Here is a 23,897-nt window from a genome sequence, read left to right as displayed (position 1 = left end):
GAGTGAGTGAGTGAGACTCAGTTCTTCCCCTTTCTTCCTCTACTGACTCTCTCTCTTCAACTCCCTCATTCTCATCCTCTCCTGTGTCATCTGTTTTAAAATATCATCATCAGCATCACCATTAATATTATTGTTATTATTAATATTACATTATTATTATTATTACTATTGTCACCATCATCACCATGCATGTGCATGACCCACTAAAAGGTCAAATGAATGAGTTGGGCTATTGGTCTAACCGATGTGCAAAATTTTAGACACCATTTGCAATAAAATCCAAATGGTTCATGAAAAATGCAATCATTTTACCTAAGTAACTGGTTGAATCCACCCACTAAATTAACATCGTAGAATGTGCCAAACAGACCACAAGATGTTGGCTGTATTTTAGATGAATAGTCTCAATTCAATCCATTCACTCAACACAGAGAAGACAGAGGTATCATGCTGGGCCTGACAACTAGCTAAATGCTGGTAAAACTTGGCTTCATAATGCACCATGAGCAGCACAACTAACCTCAAGATTGTGTCATATGAGAGAGTACACGGGGTATTTCAATATGTTATTTTGCACCGTGTGCATCATCAACTGTTTTAAGTAAAAGAAAAATATAAGTTTCTGACCCAGTTTCTATTAGTCTGCTTTATTTACATGTAGGAAGCCATTTAGCACTGAACAAAACTGTAGCTAGTGAGGCTGAATGACCACTAGCCACAGTTGGCACAAAACTGTCAAGCCCTGATTAAAAAAAAAAAAAGTTAGCTTAACAGCCCAAGCCGTGTCCCAACAATTCCATTACAGGTCGCTACTTTTTTTTTTGGAAAATCGAATTGAGAGAGAGATTTGTGTGCAGTGTGTTTGTGCCGACTGGAAAACGAAATCCTAACCAAGGGGCTTTGTGACTGTTGCTTGAAATGCTGAGGACAATGATCTAGCATCCTCCTATTCCTAGCCGCGCTTTGAACGCATATGAACATTATGAACTGTCACTCATTCTCACTGGCGATTGGCGAAATGAACTCACCTCCTTCTTCTCTCTTTCTTTTCCCCTGGCCAGTTGGCTTTCCGAAGCTGAGTTTAGTTTGTTCAGTAGATTTCCTCATCTTGCTTCCATTTCGCAGCTGACTTTCGCGTCGAAGCTGTGTAATATGATAAACATGTTTCCAATGTCGGGTGGCGTAAAAAAAAAAAAAAAAGAAAAAAAAGTCGGGTGGCGTTTTTCCGCTCAGTTTTAAAATATAACGTGATGATAAAGGGATTATGTGGACTTTATTTTCAGAAAAACAAATGAGAATGCATGCTGATCTTTCCACCAATCAAAGTCAGAACGATTTTCATCTTATATTAATTTGACATTTCTCTGAATAAAAAAAATAAAAAAAAATAAAAAAAACACCGGGGAAAATACCGAGGTCATGACCTGTGTGTCCTCAATGCTCGTTACGGCACTGCGAGCTAAGTGTTCTGCCCTCATCACGAAAATGCATCTTCACTTGATTCCAAAATCTCCAGAAAGCAATTTGAGCTGCTTACTCAAATTGGAAATAAAAATTTGATGAAGAAGAACAGGTTTAATTATGTGCAGAGCAAAGAGGAAACGTGGCACTGCAGATACTAAAGGGCTTTGCGGTACCAGAGTTATGCTCTGTGAACCGAAGGGCCAAGTTAACAAGAAAACAGTCTCCTGCTGCAGTTGTTTGGGAACTGTAGTTACACGCATTGGATTAATTTTGAGGAGAGCCAAGTTGAAAAGCTGCATGTGGACGTTAGTGGGCTGTGCATATTCTCAGATGACTGTAGTTACTGGAGTAATGGTTGGTTGATGCTCAGTAGACTAATATTGTGCCAAGCCACACAGATGGAAAGCTGAGGGTCACAGTGAGCCTTCCATAATTTTATAGAGATGAGGTTACTCTGAGTGTCAAATAAGGACAAGGTCTACTCCACACCATGATACTGTATTGTCATGTATAGCAAAATAGAGACATGGAGTTTGAATTCTGTGCTGATTTACCAGGCACAGAGGGTCTGACAAAAAGACGAAGGAAGAACTATTGATGGGGTTACAGTGTGAGAAATGTAAGATCCAGCAACAACAGCAACAAATGTTTTCTTTTTAAAAAAAATAACTGAAAAAAAAAAGGATTATGGTTTCACCATGGAAACAGAAGTAGTTGTGTGTGTGTGTGTGTGTGTGTGTGTGTGTAAAGTCTATGTACCCACTGATGTTTGATTCTGTGTAATCTGCGATTAGTTGTTCTCTACGCCAAACCAGAGACAGACGAGACAACAACTAAGAGAGGAGAATTTCCATTACAAAGAATAACCAAGAGTGGGGTTATACTAGTACATAAGGCCTACCGTTTGGCGACATTGGAAATCAAAAGAGCGTATACCTGTGGCCAACTACACTGTCTCTGTGGAACTATTTCAACTTCAACTTTATTTATATGGCAACTTTTAAACACAAGTGTAGCCCAAAGTGCTTTACAAGCAAAAAAAAAACAAAATGAAGACAAAACAGCCATGGTAGAAAGAAAATTTAAGAAAGCTCAGGTTCAAAAGCAACAAAATAAAGGTAAAAAGGTAAAAAAAAGAAAATCAATAAATACATGAATGAATGAGTTAATAAATAGTTGTAAGTGTATAAAGAAAAACACAAAGGTATATTAAAAGAAATAGATCGCAGGCACATTCAAACATTATCAGTAATTAAAAATAGACTCTTCCAAAGAGGTAAGTTTTGAGCTTCAGTTTAAAAACAGAGAGGATAACAGTGTTCAGCACCCAAGCACTTTCATAGGAGGAGAGCTTGGAAACTAAAATCTCTGCCTCACATTCTAGTCCTAATAATTAATTCTGAGAGCGGAGTGATCTTATAGGGTGATAGCAAATAATAACATCTTTGAGATAATTAGAACCTAGGCCACTGAGGGCTTGGTATATTAATCTTAACTGAATACATGATTTGGCTATGGTGTAACTCCTCCTCCTCCTCCAGTGCTACGAGCTAGATGTAAATTGGTATGAGTGGATTAATTTAAGGTAACGTAGTTATTTTGAAGATGCTATGTTTCTGTTAGAGAGAGTATGTCAAATGTATGTTCTGTAATAAGATTATCTATGACTAGGGACTTTGAGGAAAGGGATCTTGTGTTTAGAAGTCCCCATTCGATTGTCTTCAGTTTTTGCTGTCAATAAATATTTGACTGAATATTCACATTAATAAGATTATGAGTATGTTATTATGTGTTGACTTGGCTGCTTTATGGGGTGCCTACTGGAGATAACCACGGGAATACAGAAAGTTTCAATGAAAGAATAAGATAAAGGAAAGTTCTTCAAATTATCAGTGTTCAATATATACAATTAGAACCACAGAGGAGGAGTGTATATCAGAACAGGAGGTGTTGGACCTAGGTATTCAGTCACATGAGTGAGTGAGTGAGCACTGTATGCTACATATTGGCCACCATCATCCCTCTGCCTTATTTGTTTAAGAGTATACTGTCTGTTAAAATAAGGCCAATGGTTCCAGAACAGATTAAAATGGTCAATGAAGCCCACATTGTGTGTTCTACGGTAGGACTGCAGCCAGGTGTGAAGACTGAGTAGTCTGCCAAAGCAAGGCAGTGCAGGGAGGGGACCAGAGAGAAAAAATGATTTCATAAAATTCAGCAGTTGGGTAAAATGAGATTTAGTCACCTCAGACTGTTGAAGGGAAGTGTTATTTGTTCAAGCAAAATGGAAAAAGGGAGAGATGGCAACAAATCCCAGAGCTTGTTCAACATGTCTTGAGCAGCTGCACCACAATAACAGTGTGTAACTGTATAAAATAACGTACGTTGCTAATTATAGAATCTCCAATAATCAGAGTTGATGGTAGGAAGAGTAGCTGAGGTTGAGGCAGCTGTCCTTTCTTATGGTGATTCGAAGGAGCTAGAATATTCTAAACAGACATCTTGGTTACCGGCTATGGGCGTGAATGAAAGGCACCGGTTGGAGACTTGATAACCAGAGAGGTAATTGTTGTCTCAGATGGAGCAGAACACGTGGAGCGTCTGCGGATGACAGCTTCCATCAGGAACTTGTGGCACTGGGAAGGGGGCTTTGTCATGATTAAACTGTGAGTTCAATTTCAGGCAATGGTGATCAGAAGTTCAGGAAACGGTCCTTGTAGAAAGAGTGTAATTGCCTGGTCCGCCGAGGGCGAGGTCACTGGGTGTTGGAAGGTTGGCTTGGCGCCTCAGATAGTGATGGATCGCGATTGGAAAGTTCCAGGCAAGGTTGTGAATTCATCGCACTCCTACACGTGTGACGGCTCCTACTACCTCAAACTAACTTAGACCAGGATGGTGGAGGATTAGGTGTACAGCTAAATACCCGAGCCTTGAGTCTAGCTCCAGCGTCCAGCTGGGTCGTGACTGGCCCTGGGTGGCAGGCCTCCAGATCTGCACTGACCGGGCCAATTGCGTTCTACATTCACTGAACTATCTACGCCAACAGCTGGCATGGTTTCAGGTCCAGCATTGGTTGAAGTCAACTATGGAAGAGCGGCAGTGGTATCTGAGATTTGGTTCGGGGACATTCCAGAGGAGGTCACGAGTTGTAAAGCGAATGATGATTGTAAATATTCAGATTGTGTGAGAGCCACTGACATGAAGTTGTCACGGAGCTTATCCTTGTCCCTGAGCTCCAATTCCAACTGCTTGATACTGTCCTTAAGTCGCTGAAAAGCCTTAATGCAACTTCTGCAAACAGAGCCTATGTCAGAGTTCACACAACTCACCGCCATCTTGCCAACAACATCTGTTATGAAGGCTATTTAATCAGAGAGAAAGATATCTGATCATGCAAGGCTTATTTGATATTTAAAGCACATTTTTAAACACTTTTTCCTGGTAGACATTCAAAGACCAACACTTGCTTGTTCTAAACAATGCACAGAGGAATAGATCTGCAAACTCGAACTCAAATGTTTCTTAATGAATTTCCAATCAGTTTAGACTTTCTATAGCCTAAGTCTAGATATTAGAGGTTTATATCCATAGGCACTGCATTGACATTTTATCAACAATTATAGTCAACTTGTGGTATTTCTTGCTATACCTAAATCAAAGTATCACACTTTATATAAAATTCTACAATATACTCATGAAACAAGTTATATTGTTTATAGTTTATCACTGATTATGTGCTTTTTTTATATGGATTTTGGTGTACTAGAGAAATAGTGTCTTTATTTAAAGGTGCCTTCATATCACTTGTGCTTTGTTGGGAATTTGGGCTATATAAATAAAACAGAACTAGAAGAAATTGAAATGATGGTCTCATTTGTTTGAATTAGATTATCAGCGAAAGGAACTTAGTAAAAGAGTTAACATTTTTACGCTATACATGAATATATATGTTCACTTCAGATATTTCCAAAGAAATGCTGGGAGATCATTCATCTAGGGAAAGACAAAGACCCACATGTCAAGTGTTTACGGTCTTTACAGCAGCTATTGCAAGAGAAAAGACAAAACAGATTGTCAGTAATTACAAGTTTTATTTCGACTGGATCATGCTTTGTTCAAAAAATGGCACAGAGGAAAAAGCTCCTTTTTACATATATACAAACTCAGACATTTACCAAACGGAAGTATGATTTTAAATAGAAAAAAAAGAAAGTGGTCTTAACAAAACAGCAACATTAAAAACCTAAATCTGCAGAAAAAAAGCCCAGATGCCCTGTACTTCCAGATAAGACCTGAAAAGCTGAAACTGCTTTCCTTTGCATGAGCCTTGTAACATCAGCAGCACTAATAAGCCTAACACATGACAAAACACCTCAGTTGGAAACCAAGCAGAGGCTGCCAGCTATAGTTGAGGTTCAGAGTTTAATAGAGGAGAAAACACAACGAGTCAAGCCAGGCAATGAGGCACCACTGCTTAGGAGTCACGCATCAGAGGAGGTGATGCTGTGCAGTCTGAAACGTAGGACCATTGAGCAATTGATTGTGACACTTGTGGGTTACCATGACAACATCTATGCATATAGGGAGTATGGCCATGACTTGGGCCACGTGTAAAGAAAGGCTGTTTTGAAATATAAGAGGCTTTGTAAGCCATGTAAGCAGGAAATACTAAGTTTATATTCTGTAAAATCTAAAAATCTTTGAGAACAGCTTTTGATGCCTTTTTAAATGCATCATTTATCACGTATCTCTTCTTGTTTTGTCCTATGTCACTGAAAATCCTAAAACTTTCTTCCATATTAGAATTAAATCTGCCCCAAAGTTTAACCTAGGCAAGGCAAGGCAAGGCATCTTTATTTATATAGCGCATTTCATACCACAGGCAACTCAATGTGCTTTACATAAAGACAAGGCATTTAAAAGAACAGCATAAAAACAAGCAATTTAAAGAGAAAAAAAATAGAATGAAAATTAAAGCAATCAAAGAAGAGGGGAAAAAGAAAGATATAAACTCAACCATAAGCACACCGAAAGAGAAATGTTTTTAACCTGGATTTAAATGTGCTTACAGTTGTGGCTGATTTCAGTTCTGCTGGTAGCTTGTTCCAGTTGTGTGCAGCATAACAGCTAAAAGCTGCTTCACCGTGTCGAGTTTGAACTCTGGGCTCCACTATCTGACCTGAGTCAGCAGATCTCAGAGCTCTACTGGGTTTATTATCTGCTAGCATGTCATTCATGCATTCTGGACCTAAACCATTCCGTGATTTGTAGACGAGTAGCAGAACTTTAAAATATATTCTGTATCTGAGCCAATGTAAAGACTTGAGCACTGGGGTGATGTGATCTCTTTGTTCTGGTTAAAACTCGGGCTGCAGCATTCTGAATGAGCTGCAGCTGTTCCAAGAGGAATGTTTTTTAGGTAAATGTACAATGCTATAGCTTGTTTATTCATTTTGTAGCTTCTGACCAGGCCAATCCCAAGAGGTTGACTTGGGGAGACTTCTAATCACACTGACACAGAGAAATCTGGATGAAAGGTGCCAGACTTAACCCTTTAGGCGCCAAGATTGTTTTTTGAAAATACTGGATTTTGACATTATTATTTCAAAAGCTGGTGGCTGAAAGGGGGTTAAAGATAGATGCCTACTGTACATTAGAAAAATGTTGCCCATGATCCATAGTTTATGTGGGGTATGAAATTATTGATCTAATTTGCATATTATGACGTCATCAGGTGGCAGCCATTTTGAATCTCATTATGTTCAGGAAATATTGGAATTGAGTGATTATGAACTTGTTTTTTTAAAACTTTTTTTTCTTTTTGTCTATTTATCATCATCTATAATGATCAGGGAACAGGAAAGCAACAATAAAACAGAATAATGTAGTAAAATATTACTATATCATCATTACCATATAGTAGGAAAACACATGCGAAAAGTTGCCTATATTTTTTCAGGAAATGGTGGATATTGACTTGATGTTTGAACTTATTTTCATTTTTCTGTCTTTTACCATCATTCATAAGGAGGAAACCAACAATAAAACAGGAGAAAGTGGTAAAATACTGTCATCATTAGGCTACCATAGGGTAGGAAAACGCATGCAAGAAGTGGAAGACATTGAATTGATTTTTTTTTTTTTTAACCTGTTCAACCTTATTCATAATGATCAGGAATGAGGAATACAATAATAAAACAAGTGGTAAAATGTCAGGATCATTGCGCTGGCGGATAGGCGCGCCGCGGCACCGGGGGCTGGATGAAGAGAGCGCATGCTAAAGATACCAGACCCACTTCTCCCACCCCTGATTCCTCGACCAACACCTCTACGGACACTGCGACCGCGTTCCCCACTACCACCCACTCCACTGAGGTTGGATAACGGCAGCGAATGAGTTGGAGTGTGTGTGTGTGCTTGGAGAACAGCCTCGCTTCGCATGCCGGCACCATTGCCTTCGGAAGTTTCACCGTGGGAAGCATGAGTGCTCGTCCGATCCTCCTCCTCACGAGGTAAAAACTCTCCTTCGGAGTCGGCAAATAGCATGCTCAATACTTCCGCACGGTTCAACTTCTTACAAGCCATGGTGTTAAAAACTCACTAATAGTTCGCTGACAATAAAAATTCGACTCGCACGTCTCTACAGAAAAGCTCTGAATAACTGCTTCCGTGTCTGAGCTAGCGCGGCTTTTTTGCACTGCCTTATAAAAACACTGAACTACAAAATGACGTGAGCTTGGTCTTGTTTGAAAGGGTAACATGTTTGCCAACTAGTGGTAGGAGGACTGAACACCTTAAAGCCCGTTTAGTTTGTCTACAGACTGTTTTGTTTATGCTGACGTCATGTCGCAATTCTGCGACTTTGGCGGTTAGAGGGTTAAGAGAAATTTCCCGATTTATAGGTAGTGTGTGCCAGCTTATAAATGTCTCTTGTAAAGAAATGCAAGAGAGGTAAAAACATTTGTCCACCAAGTTCATATTTTCCATCCAATATTGTCACACATTAAAAAAAATAAACCAGAGTTGGCGATATGCCAGTCATACCTACTGACTGTGCAGCTTTTGTTGTCATTTCAATTTTTGGAAAAAGTTAAACTTTCTGCATTTCGTTCCTTTTGTTTTCCATCACCAATCTCAGTCACCAATGTTTTCGATCACCCCCATAAATGATTCATTAAAAGGTATTTAACCCCTCGGATCCACCATGCATGCAAAAGTCATTATTCACAATGGCATCTGATAAACTGATTCACTTTGTTTCTACGTACAAAACAGTCTATGAAAAACGATGTAATGAATACAGATCGTAGCAGACCATCGTGAAAAAAAGATAAAGCGGCGGCGCGATCGTTTTCGCAGCGACCCCTCGAGAGGAAAAACTGTGTAAAACAGTGTAATTTTAGTGTATTATTGTATTTATATCGTTAAGTTATGTGTCTGAAATCCGCTAAACTGCAACACTCAGATGCAGTATCACAAGTCTACCAACAGAGTCTACTTATGGGACTTAAACACTGCCCAACGGCGTTACCAACGGAGACAAAGGATGCGCTACAGTCTACCAGCCTGCTTCGCAAATTCTCGAGCTCGCCTGAAGACAAGGGCCGGGTGAGGAGGCGCCGAAAGCGGTGTGAGAGAAGACAGAAGAGGGGCAAGAGAGCCGGTGTCCATGCTAGGCTGATGGCTAATGCTAGCCGACCGGCTCTCCCGTCTATCCTGCTCTCTAACGTCCGCTTGAAAATAAACTGGACTACATCAAGCTACAACGGACTACTCAACGGGACACAAGGGACTGCCGTGTGTATGTTTTCACAGAAACATGGCTCAGCGACCGCATCCCGGAGGCGGCCATTCAGCTAGACGGACTAGCCTCGCATCGAGCCGACAGAGACCCGCTGTGCGGTAAGACACAAGGAGGGGGACTGTGTGTTTACATCAACACGGACTGGTGCAACAACTCTGTCCTAGTCTCCAAGTCCCGTTCATCGCTGGTGGAATATGCGGTCGTGAGATGTACACCATTCTACTTACCAAGAGAGATCTCCTCCCTGCACATTGTAGCTGTGTACATTCCTCCCAGCGCTAACGCTAAGGAAGCGCTAACCGCACTGTACGGGGCCATCAGTGATCTCCAAAACAAACATCCAGAAGGACTGCTTATTGTCGCCGGAGACTTCAATCATGCAAATCTAAAAACAGTGCTTCCAAAATTCTACGAGAGGAGCGAACACGCTGGATGTTGTTTACACCACCATACCCGGTGCATATCGGGCCGAGCCCCGCCCCCACCTGGGATATTCTGACCACATCTCCGTCAAGCTGATCCCAGCATACAGACCGCTGGTCAGACGCTCCAGACCAGTCAACAAACAGGTAAAGACCTGGCCGGAAGGAGCCATCTCTACCCTCCAGGACTGTTTTGAGTGCACTGACTGGCAAATGTTTAGGGAAGCAGCAACCACCAACGGCTCCACTGACCTAGAGGAGTACACGGCTTCAGTCACTGGTTTCATCAGTAAGTGCACTGATGACGTCACGGTCATCAAATCCATCACCACGCGCTCTAACCAGAAGCCATGGATGACTGCTGAGGTGCGTGCACTGCTGAGAGCCAGAGACACATCATTCAGAACAGGAGAAAAGGAGGCCCTGAGCAGAGCGCGGGCAACACTGGCCCAGGCTATCAGAGATGCAAAGCAAGCACATGCCCAGAAAATCCACGGCCACTTCAGAGACAGTGGAGACACACGGCAGCTGTGGCAGGGAATCCAAGCCATCACTAACTTCAGGACAACAACACCGGCCTGTGACAGTGATGCCTCCCTGCCCGATGCGCTGAACGTGTTCTACAGTCGTTTTGATGCAGAGAATGATGTGGTGGCAAGGAAGAACACCCCCCCCCCTGGCGAACAAGTGCTATGCCTGACCACAGCTGAAGTGAGAAAGACTCTGCAAAGAGTCAACCCACGTAAGGCTGCTGGCCCAGACAACATTCCCGGGAGTGTGCTCAGGGGATGTGCAGACCAACTGGCAGATGTCGTCACGGACATCTTCAACATCTCCCTAAGCAGTGCCATCGTCCCATCGTGCTTCAAAACCACCACCATCGTCCCTGTGCCCAAGAAGTCGCCTGTGTCATGCCTCAATGATCATCGCCCCATCGCACTCACCCCTACCATCATGAAGTGCTTTGAGAGGCTGATCCTGAAGCACATCAAGAACCATCTGCCTCCCACCCTAGACCCCCTGCAGTTTGCGTACCAAGCCAACCGCTCCACCGACGACGCAATCAACACCACCCTCCACCTAGCACTCACTCACCTGGACAAAAAAGACACTTACGTCAGAATGCTGTTCATAGACTTCAGTTCCGCATTCAACACTATCATCCCACAGCACCTGACCAGGAAGCTGAGCTTGCTTGGCCTGAACACTACCCTCTGCAACTGGATCCTGGACTTTCTTACGGAGAGACCCCAGTCAGTCCGGATCGGAAACAACACCTCCAGCACCACCACACTGAGCACAGGGGCACCTCAAGGCTGCGTGCTCAGTCCACTGCTGTTCACACTCCTAACCCACGACTGCACAGCACTACACGACTCGAACCACATAATCAAGTTCGCTGACGATACGACCGTGGTGGGTCTCATTGAAAAGAACGACAAGTCATCATACAGGGAGGAGGTGGAAAAGCTGATCACCTGGTGCAAAGCCAACAACCTGTCTCTGAATGTGGACAAAACTAAAGAGATGGTTGTTGACTTCCACAGAGCACAGAGGGACCACGAGCCTCTGCACATCGAAGGCTCCCCGGTGGAGATTGTGGAGAACACCAAATTCCTTGGTGTCCATCTGGCGGAGAACTTCAGCTGGTCCCTCAACACCGGCTCCACCGTAAAGAAGACTCAGCAGCGTCTCCACTTCCTGAGAAGGCTGAAGAGAGCCCACCTCCCTCCCACCATTCTCACCACCTTCTACAGAGGGACCATAGAGAGCCTCCTGGGTAGATGCATCACCGCCTGGTTCGGTAACTGCACCCAACTGGACCGCAAAAACCTTCAGCGTGTGGTGAGGACGGCTGAAAAGATCATTGGAGTCACTCTCCCCTCCGTCTCAGACATCTACACCACACGCTGCATCCGCAAGTCAACCAGGATTCTTAAAGACCCCACCCACCCCTCACAGACTTTTCTCACCCCTCCCATCTGGCAGAAGGTACCGCAGCATACGGTCTGTCACCACCAGACTACAAAACAGCTTCTTCCCCCAGGCCATACGATTCCTCAGTGCTCAGAGACTGATCTGATCACCTCTGTTGTCCCAGCTGTTCTTTATTGTTGCTGTTTGTTGCACTGAAAAACTTCGAGAAACGTCATTTCATTGCACTGTATTACTGTGTATATGGCTGGAATGACAATAAACCCTATTGAATCTTGAATCTTGAAACAGCTTGCTATTTGAAATTATTGGCAGGCTACTGATCACAAGACAAGCAAATGCACAAAAGTTTAGAGAGGAGTGATTTTTGTTATAGGAAGCTGACCACTAACTATTTATTTCTCTTGTTTTGTATCATGTTACTTAAAGCCATGATGAAAATGTGGCCAAGAACCAATTTGCCACGAATTGTGAATATACCCAAGGGAGAAGTTGATAAAATACATCAGACTCTGTGTGCAAGCTTCCTGTGCATAATGGATAAAATGCTTTTTTTTTTTTGCTAAATTAACGTGATGTAATCACAAACCTGTGGTAAACACAAGTGACTACTATTAGAGCAAAGCTAACATTCATTCTACTATTTGCTACTTGGAAATCTGTTAGCTTTAAGCTGTACCAACGGTTTTTACTGTTTGAAAATACAACATTCAAATTCAACAATTAACATTAACAGATCATGAATTGATGCAGCTAAAGTGCACTTTCTTGTTGATCAGCATGACAACCCCCCCAGAATACAACAAGGAGATACCTTGCTTACTTCCCCAGACTTAATAAGCTTACTTATATCCTTTAAGTAGTGGAAATGCAAAAGGCCTTTGGTTGAAATAATCTTTTCTCTCCTTTAAAAATAGCCCCTACTGTTGGAGTTCTGTGTACTTTAAAAAAAATCCACCTTACATTCCCTATTTAACTATTTTATTGCATAAGCTTAGTTTACCTTGTTTACTGCAAACAGCTGCCTGTTGCGTTCAAAAGAGGGATTGACGTGAGCCCAAAGAATGAAACAAAACTTTTCCTGATCTCGCCAGAGAAATGACAAACCGAGTCGTTTGTTCGAGTAACCACCTGATATCAAACAGTCGTTTGAGTAAGTCGTTGAGTTGTGTGAAAGCTTTCCAAAGACAGAAAGCGGTGCGCTCATCACAGTCAATGGAACATGACACCCAGGTAACCAGGAAAAACGAAGGAGAAGATTGTTGCACGTTTCCTAAACCTAACAAAAATAGTTTTGGTGCCTAGTCCTATAACTAACCAGTTATTTAGCTATCTCAATCTCAGCAAACAAAGAAACGGCCAACTATGTCACTGCTTTACACTGCCTTGAATTATAGTCATATTTGTTTAGGTCTAGGTTGTCATTGAAATAATTATTTTATTCTGCTGTTGTGGGATGAGAATGTGTTGACCATAAGAAGAAGCTGCTGGCAGTAAAACTAACACAATTAGCATTAAAATTGGGTGATAATTGTCAGCGGATTGGTCTCTGTGGGGAACCACTGTCACAAGACGATGTCATATGCTCTGCTCTTCACATATTACAGATTATTGCAGCTTTAATGAATGGCACAATTCACTTTTAAGATACACTGTTGTGCAACACAGATAGGGGTGTAGCCAAAAGTAAAGCCACAGTATTCAACCCTATATGATTCAGTGCTGAGTTACACTTGAAAACAAAAATAGTTCAAAAGTGATTATTAGTAGTTATTAAATTTGGTTTCAAAATTAATTTTGTACAATAAACAAAGGTGAGACTTTCAGTAGAAGTTTATCACACTTTCTAATTCAATCAAACAGGACTGCCTCTGACAACATCAGCATATTGTGTTTATCATCACAACTTGCACACTGCTGTTTGCATAACAGAGTTGCCAAACTACTGTTCACGATAACTACAGCCAATTTTCAGGAAACAATGACCTCATGCAGACTGCACAGAAAATCTTTAGATCAGTATATTTTTAAGTGTGTTCCATCACTTTCCCCTGTGAGCGCGCTAAAAAAACCATGCAAGTGGCACACAACTCTGGTTGTCAAGACAATTGAATGAATTCCTGATGACGTCAGCCACAACCAGCTTTAGTCTGAAGTCCCCTTGTTTCCATGGTGTAGTTGCAGTACGGAGACAAGCACTAACTTCAGCTGAATGAACTAATGTGTCAAGTTGTGCAGAGAGCCTGAAATGTGATGTGTTTAACGATGTTGTGTTGGTGCTGCAAGCTTCATTGCACAGCCGCACGCTCTGTCTCTCTCATGCGTTCTGCTCCTCTCACACATACTTTGTTGCATTTAGCTCACATGCAAAAACTATTTCCTCATTCTCGGCTCGCTCTTCAGATTCTTACCTATGGTGATGTTGAAGCCGTCAATGCTGAAGGTGGCACTCCGACCTTTCCTAAATCGATGCTTTTTAGAGTTAGCTTCCATCTCTTTGGCACCCTCCGGTCGCCCCTTGCTCCCTTTTAATCTCGTTTTAATGCTTCTTGTCACGTGTGGCGTCTTGTTTCAGATCCGTTAGGGTAACTCTCCTTGTGGAGAGAACGAAAAATGTAGTCCTCTGACTCTGGTTAGTGCTGCGCTCTGGAGGAGAACTGTCATAGACTCGCCACTTCTCGTTACAAAAAAAAAAGGAGCAGGAGAATTTCTCTCAAGTCCTTATCCACCCTGTGCTTTTGTTGTGCTTATCTTTTCTCTCCCTCTCTCCATTTCTCACACCTCAACAAGCTCATTTCAAGCAGCTCATGGCTCTTTGATTTGTTTTTCTCCTCTCAATGTTTCTCCACCCCTCCCTTCCTGCTCTCTCTCCTCATCTCTCCTCCCAAAGAGGTACAGTAGGTGTGTGTAGTGGGTGGCGGGGATGGTTAGAAGAGGACATCTCTAGAAGTGTTACAATGAATGTGGCTCCTCCTACTGTCAGAAATTAAGAGCAAAAGCATTCAAAGGTCAGAGTTGCTATGGCACAAACTGATTGGAGTCTGTTCTAGTTTTCTAGGATTTAGTCTCAAACATACAAAAACTGGCACGGAAATCGTGCAGTCACATAAAAAAAGGGTGAAACAGAGATAGGAAGAGAGTGACAGTGTGTGTTTAGTGAGAGAGTCATTAAATCAATGCCACTGCTTTTCATTTCGCATGAGTTATTTGCACAGGCACAGAGAGACGAAGGTCATTGTGGGCATACAGTGTTCTTTTTTGAAAAAAAAAATAAAAAAATCTCCATCCATTTGAACGGCTCCATTTGTGAGAGTGTTCTTCGAATGTGTGTACATCTGTATGTGTTTTTCTTTTCAATGGCTGTTGATTTATAAAGGGTGGAGCAAGGACATGTTATCTATGAAAAACCTTTCCTTTAAGCTTAATAAAACTACATTTCATTTTACCAGCGCACATCTCCTAATATTTACACACACAAACACATACAAGCATACACCAGATCAGACGATTAAAGCTCTGCATATAAGCACCATCTGACATTTAGATATGGAATCCTTCCACGTTTCATTACCCCCCCCCCCAAAATCGGTTTCCGCGGGAGCTCTTTATGAAGGCTTCTGACTTGACCTTCTCCCAAATTCATTAAATGGGCTTTCAACAGCATGTGGACAAATCCAATGATAAAATTCAAATTTCAATGTCTTTTAATTAGATTATTCATTTATGTACAATTCAAAGCATCTGTAGCCATCTAGTTTAAAATGCTCACTCTTGCTTGATTGGTTTAATGATGTTTTCGAAAAAACAATCCAAATTACTTTTACTCCCCATGCAGAATGTTTTATGATTTGAACTAATACTGAGCTAATACATTTTTTTTTTTCGCAAAATAACAATCAGCATGATATAATTAACACAATGTGGCTACAAAGCACAGGGGTTCAGAGACATTACAATACTCTCACACTAATAAAGTTTTTTATAAACAACCCAGTCTATGAGAAATTATTGTTTTACATAATTATTGTTTTAATTATTCCCAGAGGAAAGAATAATAACTAGTTGGATTATGTACAGAGTTAATGTTTATCTTTCAAATTTTAATATAAGATATCATACGTTTATAAAATCCTTATAATTCAACAAGGGTAGCCCAATCTCATCACAAGTCAGTGTTTCCCACACATAGACTAATTTGTGGCGGTGCGCCACAGATTAAACACCGGCCGCCACATATTGCGTTTCGTTAGTATTATTTTTTTTAACGCTATTTAAAAAATACTCGTATTCGTTAAGCTGCATTTCCTTTCCCTGCTCTACCTCCGTCTCTGTCCCTCGAGTCTCTCACATACTCACACACACAGCCCCTCCCCTTCGTGCTTCCCTGGAAGCGTGGAAGCTTGCTAGTCTCAGCATCGCGTAGATTAGCTCAACCGAAAGAATTCACGAAAGGTTGGTATCACGTGCACCTTTATAAAAATCACACATTAAAAAGTCCGATAAAAATTTTATATTTTGAATACAATGTTGTCCCGTCCCGACCCATAGCAAGCGATTACGCCTTCTTTATAAAGTTAACTAGTTGCAAGTTTGCCGTAAAAAAAAAAAAAAATGTAGTTGGGTTGTCGAGGTCTAAACACTAGCAGCTGTGAATCAAATAAAGTAGTTTTTTTAAACTCTTACACTGAATGTTTGCTGCTTCAATCCAGATGAGTATTGAAAAATATTTTCCGCGATTGAAAGAGAGAAGTGCGTGTTGATGATGATCGAGGACCAGTCTGAACCGGAGGTATCAGTCTGAAACAGCTGAACAGTCCGACCAGTGTAATTAGCTATGTTATTCATTTGTTTACAATGAAGATGTGAATATCTGCAGATAAGCCGCACCTGTGTTACCCACCGTGACACAGGTGTCACACATCCTTACGTCCCCCATAATTTTCTTTGATGGAGAAATTATCCAGGTTCTTAACTCCCAATGTGACATATATGTCACACTACAGATCTCTGACAGTGGGGGGTGGTATTTTGGAAAAAAATTCTGAAATGGGTTCTATGTGGTCTATTTAGTCTGTGTTATAACCCCCTTAATTTTCATTTAAGTAGAAATGGGTCTGGGTTCTTAAGGGTTAATACAATAAAGTTTTGTGTGACCAATTATTAACGAAGGAATTATTTTGAAGAATTTTAATTTTTTACACCCAACCAACCCCCGGACCACCACCACACATTGCCTTCACATCTGTGGGAAACACTGCAAGTCATGTAATACATACATTCATTCACTTTTCCAAAACTTTATAGTTGTATCATCATCAATGATTAGAAATGATATGATGGTTACGTAATTCTAGGCTACTGTTTTCTGTTGGGCAGCGCTCATGTTACATAATGGAAATAGCGAGGCATGAGTTGAAAATCGTCCAAATCATAACCATATGTGACCTGATCCAGCAAAATGAGTCAGTGACCCAAATGTCAAAATTGAGATTTTGGTATCAAAAGAAAGGAGTGGAAATAAGCTTTAAAATGATACCATAGTCAAAGTCATACGTTGGATGGTTTTCAAAATATGGCCATTTGATTTATGATCTTCCACCCTCTTTTTACGATTGAAAACCTGAGAAAATCGCGTTTAAAGTTTTTTGCCCGTTTTTTTGTTGATATCTTTCAAAATCCTGGGAATGTAAAGGGATAAACTCTTTATCTTAAAGCTTAATTTTACCAAAGTTATTTGTACACATATAAATATGGTATTAAACCAGACTGACGCCAAAATGATTAGAAAATATTTATTTTTGTTCCCACACACACTGCTTTACAGCTCGACATAGCCCTCGTCACCTCATTAATAGGCCTATCAGTCAAAGGTTGCTCAATGACTTCATCGTCATCTTCTACATGAGTGGTGAATTCTTGCTCCTTTTCCATATCCGAGTCTTTGACATCGCTGTCATTTTCTTCTTCAGAAGATATCACCTCAGCTCCAAAAAAAAAAAAAGAAAAAAATAAATAAATAAATAAATCAGTAATAGCGCTAGCAAGTCTTGCTGTCCAGCAGCAGAGCTAAAATTGGACGCCACGAGAGTTTAAAGCTTTCGCGACTCTACTTTCTTTAGCGAATGACATTTTAAAACAAAAACACAGATCAACTCACTACACTGTACTACACGATACTAATATTGTAATATAAGACGATGACTTTTTTGACAATGACGAATATTGAGAGACTTTCTACGATTAGTTTAGGCTACACCAACACAGATAGCTAGTTTGACAGGAGTGATGGCTGGACCAATCGCGTGCACCAGTCACTCTAAACGTGACTTCCCGCCTATTGTGGGCCTTTGTGTCACTGTTTGTGTACATTTTTAAGCATTTTGATTGGTTTTATGAAGCGAGCAGAGATAGAGACGTTTCAGAGGTAAAGGCTAATCCTCAGAGGTAATAGGAACGGTAGACGTTAAAGGGAGAGGAATCGATGAATTTCTTCAACATGTTCAATTTTAACGCATTTAATACAACTTGCAAGTCAATTTGAATTGTCATTTACGTGCCTTTCCTCAATTATATGGACTATACAACTTTGGGAGATTGTTTTTTAATGTCTATTCTTTGAAATTAGCTAAAAAAAAAATTTTTTAATCCATTGTTTTTTCACGTTATCTGCCCGTACCTCTAAATAGAACGTTGCGACTTCCGACTCATTTCGCCAGAGCGGGTCACATATATATTTTTATGGCTATCTAACCATGTCTTTTGTGACAGGTAGACCTGACCATGTACATTAACTCTAACCCTAACCATTTAAATGTCCAAATGGCAACCAGCTCAGTAGAAATGTGAGGAATGATAAAGGGTGAGGGAAGCATAAAATGACAATGACAGTTGTATAATAATTGATGTCCTGCAGGATGAGTGCCAAACCAGTGGACTCTGTTGATTCACTGATAGCTATGATTTAGCACCTTCCAGCACCTCCTCAGACGCCCTCATGAGCATTTGTGGCCAAAAATACAGAAATAACACGTAGAAAGTGAACATCATCGTGTAGGACTACATATAGAGAGATATGACGTTGACGTGCTGATCTATTAAAACTTCAGCTGTATCTGTGGGTGAAGAAAATTTTGTACCTGAACAGTTTTTGAGCCGTTATTGTGAATCTGCTATGGTGCTGCATAGGGTCAGGTATCTTAAATGATGGATTTATCGAGCACCTGACTATTAGACTAGAGAAATCCAGAATCTGCCAAAGATAAAGCTGGTGATTTTGTGAATATTCACAAATTGTCTCATGCTGCTAACCCTCATCAAGAATTCAGGAATTGTGAGTTAAAAAAAAAAAAAAAAAAAATTGAATATAGAAAAGTCGAGGGCTTCACAGTGGTATGTTGGTTAGCACTGTCGTGTCACAGCAGCAAGTTTCCTGGTTCAAATATCAACTGGGCAGGTGTGGTTCTCTTGTTCTGTTATGTTAGGTTGATTAGGGATTATACTTTGACCTTATGAATAAGTGTAAGTGTGCATAGTTGTTGTGTCATTTGCCTCTCTGTTGATCCTGACCATGACTTGGATGAAGTGATTATGGAAAATTAATGGATAAATTAAAAAATGTTGGATAATGCTTTGGTAACTAACTAACAAACAAACAAACAAACCAACCAACCAAAAAGTAATGATAATAATAATGTATATATATATATATATATATATTTATTTATTTATGTACTGTATATGTTATTCAACATTGAACATTTTTTGTAATAAATGCCACATGGTAACTGTTGCAGGAAACCACTGCACTAACACATGGATTTAACACTGGAGCTGAGTAATCACCTATTAACCCTCAAAGTGTTGAAGATGGACATAATAAAATCAAGACAAACTATAAAACACTGCCAACAGTAACAAATGCATAACTAGTGTAATGTTGCAGTTACAGAGTCTAAGGAGATGGAGACAAATCATAAACAGGGCATCCATCTTTTTGCAGCAGAGCCACTTTGAGTCGCATTTTACACTTGTTAGAGAATTAAAGTGACACTCATTTTATTTATGAGCTGTAGGTTGAGCTCTTTCTTTTTTCACCTTTTATGTCACTCTGCTCGCCTTGGCCTTTTATTCTGTAGGTAGCAATTTACGAGGATCCCAATTTTGCAACACTGTGTGTCACTGTGTAGCATGAAGTGGCTGTCTGTTCCAGGGTAGCTTCTAAATTAATGAGGGTATGCGGGGGAATATTGTCAGCAGACTTGGTTTGTGGGGTTCAAACTGGTTACAATGTGCTTTTAAGCCGTTACATGAATAACCTCTTGATGTCTCAGGGGTGTCAATTTGATTAATGATATCAAATTACTGAAGAGTCACGTCACCAATATCATTATATTCTGTGAATAATGTGTAATTGAGAGAAGGAATGCGGTAAAGCTCTGGATTTCAAATGAAAGTGTTCTCCGCAAACACAGTTTATATCATGGTCAAAGTGCATTACAGCATATTCAAAGCTCCTTGTTTAATAATGCATTTTGGGGGTTACAGTGGAGATTATATAATACACTTAACTGAAAGAGGGTGCTTCTGCTTTTATTTTCATGATGTTTGCGTGGTGTTCCACAGCTTTATGTTTTGCCCCATAAAGGTTGCAACAGAAGCTTTTCACAAAGCACTCTGTTAAAAGCCTTAGAAGGTACACGTCAAAATAAAAAAAAAAAAGGGAAGCATTCAGTACTTTGTCCTTTCCTTGCTAAAAGCAAAATATCAGCACAAGTAGCTAGACGATTATAAAATCCACCTGCCTTTGATTTATTTTGTCGCCTGCCACAGTTAAAGTAAAGGTGTCATGGTGCCTCAGGCAAAGTGCTCGATAGCTCATCAAATAGAGTTTGCCTCCCTCCCCTTATTCACACACCTTGGTGCTGACGTTGACCTAGGATAGCAGTTTTTCATGCTTTGTAACTCATGATACGATGAGGACAATTTATGGAGAACTGAAATGGCCTAAATTGAAAATAAGTGAATATATCAATAACAGCTTCAAAAAGAATCTAAAAGTTTAAGCTTTAACTCAAGTATGAAATGTGACAGAATTATATTTCTGCCTTAACATTTATTTAATAATATGTGTTAACATTATTTATTTATTGTGTTGTTTGATTTTCAACTTTGTTCATTCATCTAACAATTTAGTTTTCATCCATTTATATATTTATCTATTATTATTATTAACTGTGTATTTACGACTATAACTTTTTTCTTTGCATTTTTTTTTACATACTTGTTTCACAAAATGCAATTATTTCTGTATTATTCTTTTCAAATAATTTTTCTGAGTATTTTTATTCAGTCTTCATGCATGTTTTTAATTTGTCGATACATTCATTTCTGTATAATTTCTCTTTCACATTTTCTCTTTGTATTTATTTCCAAGAGCATATTTGTTTACATGTCTCATTTCCCATGGCTTCTACAGTCCTCCATAAAAATCGATTTGAAAAAGCAATGTTAATTTTTTTCACAATCAGTGTTTTTTTTCTGTCTATATAATATAAAAAAAAAAAAAACACAAAATGGCTTTAAATATTATTTAATATTTATGATTCCCACAAAATGAATGCTATCGTATTTGTACACTATAACACAAAAATACATTAAAGGGTTGATTACTCCTGCCAACCTCCAGGTTATTTTAAGAGCCATTGAGATTTTTTCCCGGAATGACCCTCTGCAAACTACCAACTAAAGCCAGAAAAGACATCTTTTTTTTAAAAAAAGCATAAAAAATTTCAGTCCTAATGAAAGGGATTTTTATCACAGCCTGAAAATATTAATACTGCCATAATAATAAATCATGTTTGTCTTTAATGATCCGTCCTGTTAAATATCCGGAACTTTTATCACGTTGCAGTATGTCAGGAGTGTAAAGTTCAGAAAAATCCCCAGGCTAACTCTGGTCTAGGTAGTCTGAAAGCTGGTGTGACAATAAATTGAGTTCTGTCAGAACCACTCTCGTCAAAACAAGACGAGAAACAGAGATGAATTTCAGAAGCTTATTCTAAATGCATACAATTTGTGTTTGGCGGTATGGCTCTGTTCGGAGGAAGTTCCCGACTTTTCCATGAGCTCCATGGAAGCCAGACAGGGAACAGCAGCATCCTCAGGTAGAGTGCCTTCAATTTGCTGTAAAGGCAACAAACCCCCCAACAGACCATACCGGAACGCAGCCAGCCAATTGATAAGTTGGAACCAGGGTATCCTACCCCCCAACGAATTATTAGCTACCAACGTGTGTCACCATTATGATTAGTAGTAGTATTACAAAAATAATTATTAAGCCGCGACTAGGCTTGACATTAAAAGGTGGAACTGCCGTAGGCCCACATTAACACAGACTGAAATATGATGCGAGTATTTATTTGGGGCAGGCATTTAACTCAACCACTTAGGTACACCATAAAATATAGTCGGTCTCCACAGCAGCGACAGCGCTTTGCGGCAGGGCAAAGCAGAGCAAGATCCAAGCAAAGCAGCAAGATCCAAGCAGAGCAGAGCAAGATCCAAGCAAGCAGAGCAAGATCCGATCCAAGACAGCAAGACAAGATCCAAGCAAAGCAAAACATCCAAGCAAGCAGAGCCTTAACACACTTCACCTGACCACCTAGGAAGTTAAAGTCACCGTGAGCTTGCATATTGCTATCCACACAATTAAAAGCCATAAGCATAACACAAATGACCTCTGTCATTGCTGTTCGTGCCATCAATTCCGGGTGCGGTTTTAATGATTTGACTTCATCCCAAATTTATTTCCGATCTTAATCAGCATCTTTCATGCAAAGTTAAGCCCTACCAGTGGCTCTTGTTTTATTTAAACAGAGGCACAGCTGCACAATAAAACAATTTTTTTTTTTTTTACTCCAGTAGGCAGCTATTCTAAGTGGAAAAATCTTTCAATGACCCATTGAAAACTACCTTCCCAACAGCACAAACTCCAGCCAGCTGAAACATCAGCTTATAGCAGGTTTAAGTAAAAATATACTGAAAATCTAGCTGTGCAAGATGACACGTAGCATGGCAACTTGGCATCAACAGGGCATCAAAATGGCTTGAGTAAGCAGAGAAACAGGATGCCATTTATTTTCAAACTTCCAAGAAGACCGGCAGCCTCCAAAATGAGAAGAGGCAAGTGCTTCCTAACACGAGCACATCACATGCATAAGTCGTATACAAATACCAAGAAAGCAACAGGTTCATCCTGCACAGTTTTCTCTTTTATCAGTTCGCAGCTGAAATCAGCTTTAACAGGCTGCTTCTCAACAGAAGGAAAAAGGACAACGCTCCTCCAGAAGGGATTAGTTGTGACATCAACCGTGGGGACGATGGTTGAAATGTTTTGATGTCATGCAAATTAGCATGCCATTTGCTGTGCAAGAGCCAATCACAAACAGGCTGGTGTTACACGAAGTGGCCGGACGCTTGTCCACAAAGCATCACAACATATGCTGTAGAACTGCTACAGATGTCAGATCCTTTAAATCATCGAGTGCATCACTGATCTCAAGTGCCATCTTGTGTTATATGCTCAAGCCTTTAAACACAAAAACTGTTGGACGCATTGTGCTTGAAATTGTCCACTAAATGGCCCCAAAGAAACGAGTGAGGATGGCAGGGATTGTTTGGACGGGAAGCACAAAGCCAGTTGGCCAGTAAGTATGATTCTCTTAGTATACGAACATCGCAGCTCACGCAGCAGTGCTCAGGAGAGCAGTATGTATCCTTATGATATGGTGTTATTTGTACCTTAGAGGACTGGCTTAATAGAGCATAAGACTAGCTCTCTTATTGTCAGTTATAGAGTGTTAAATAAAGGATTCCCGTTAGAGGCAATGCTGTGTATTACTGGACAAGTCTCTTTAAATCGCTCTATATGAGCGTCTGTAGAGACCTCCACTGTTCAAAATTTATAATTCCAAGAGCTCATTTACCAGTTGAATAAATATTCAAAGGTAGTTCAGGCAGCCAAGTACACTTAGGTTCCATAGTTAACGATAGCCTAGCTAATCAGCCTCTTACTGTTGCTTTTGTTAAGCAAAAATGCAGCTAAGTAGTGAAGTTTCACTGTAGGTCTCTGGAGGTTGTTATACGACGAAGTGCATTCAGGGTAGCATCCTGACGTTCTTCTCTTCAGGATCAAACCGTTCAGGGCCCATCAACGATGAGCCGAATTAATACAAGCAAAACATACATGAGCAATAATAATCTCAGTGGATCTA

General features: G+C 40.3%; 1 protein-coding gene across 5 annotated transcripts in view; it reads right to left on the bottom strand.

The window, feature by feature from the left end:
* The window catches only part of pde1cb (phosphodiesterase 1C, calmodulin-dependent b), a 126,134-nt gene that overhangs the window by 93,379 nt on the left and 8,858 nt on the right, over positions 1–23,897 (bottom strand). The window contains exon 1 of one of the 5 annotated variants that reach the window (XM_075483107.1): positions 14,037–14,479. The exons of the other annotated variants lie outside the window; for them this stretch is intronic. Coding sequence (XP_075339222.1) covers positions 14,037–14,118 — 82 coding nt within the window. The 5' untranslated portion in view covers positions 14,119–14,479. Of the gene's footprint in view, positions 1–14,036; positions 14,480–23,897 lie in introns of those variants that run through there. 5 annotated transcript variants of the gene reach the window in all.

Source organism: Odontesthes bonariensis, chromosome 14, assembly GCF_027942865.1.
Source record: "Odontesthes bonariensis isolate fOdoBon6 chromosome 14, fOdoBon6.hap1, whole genome shotgun sequence".
Classification (NCBI taxonomy): Eukaryota; Metazoa; Chordata; class Actinopteri; order Atheriniformes; family Atherinopsidae; genus Odontesthes; species Odontesthes bonariensis.
Note: the sequence above shows the minus strand (reverse complement) of the source record. Positions and strands in the feature narration are given on the sequence as shown.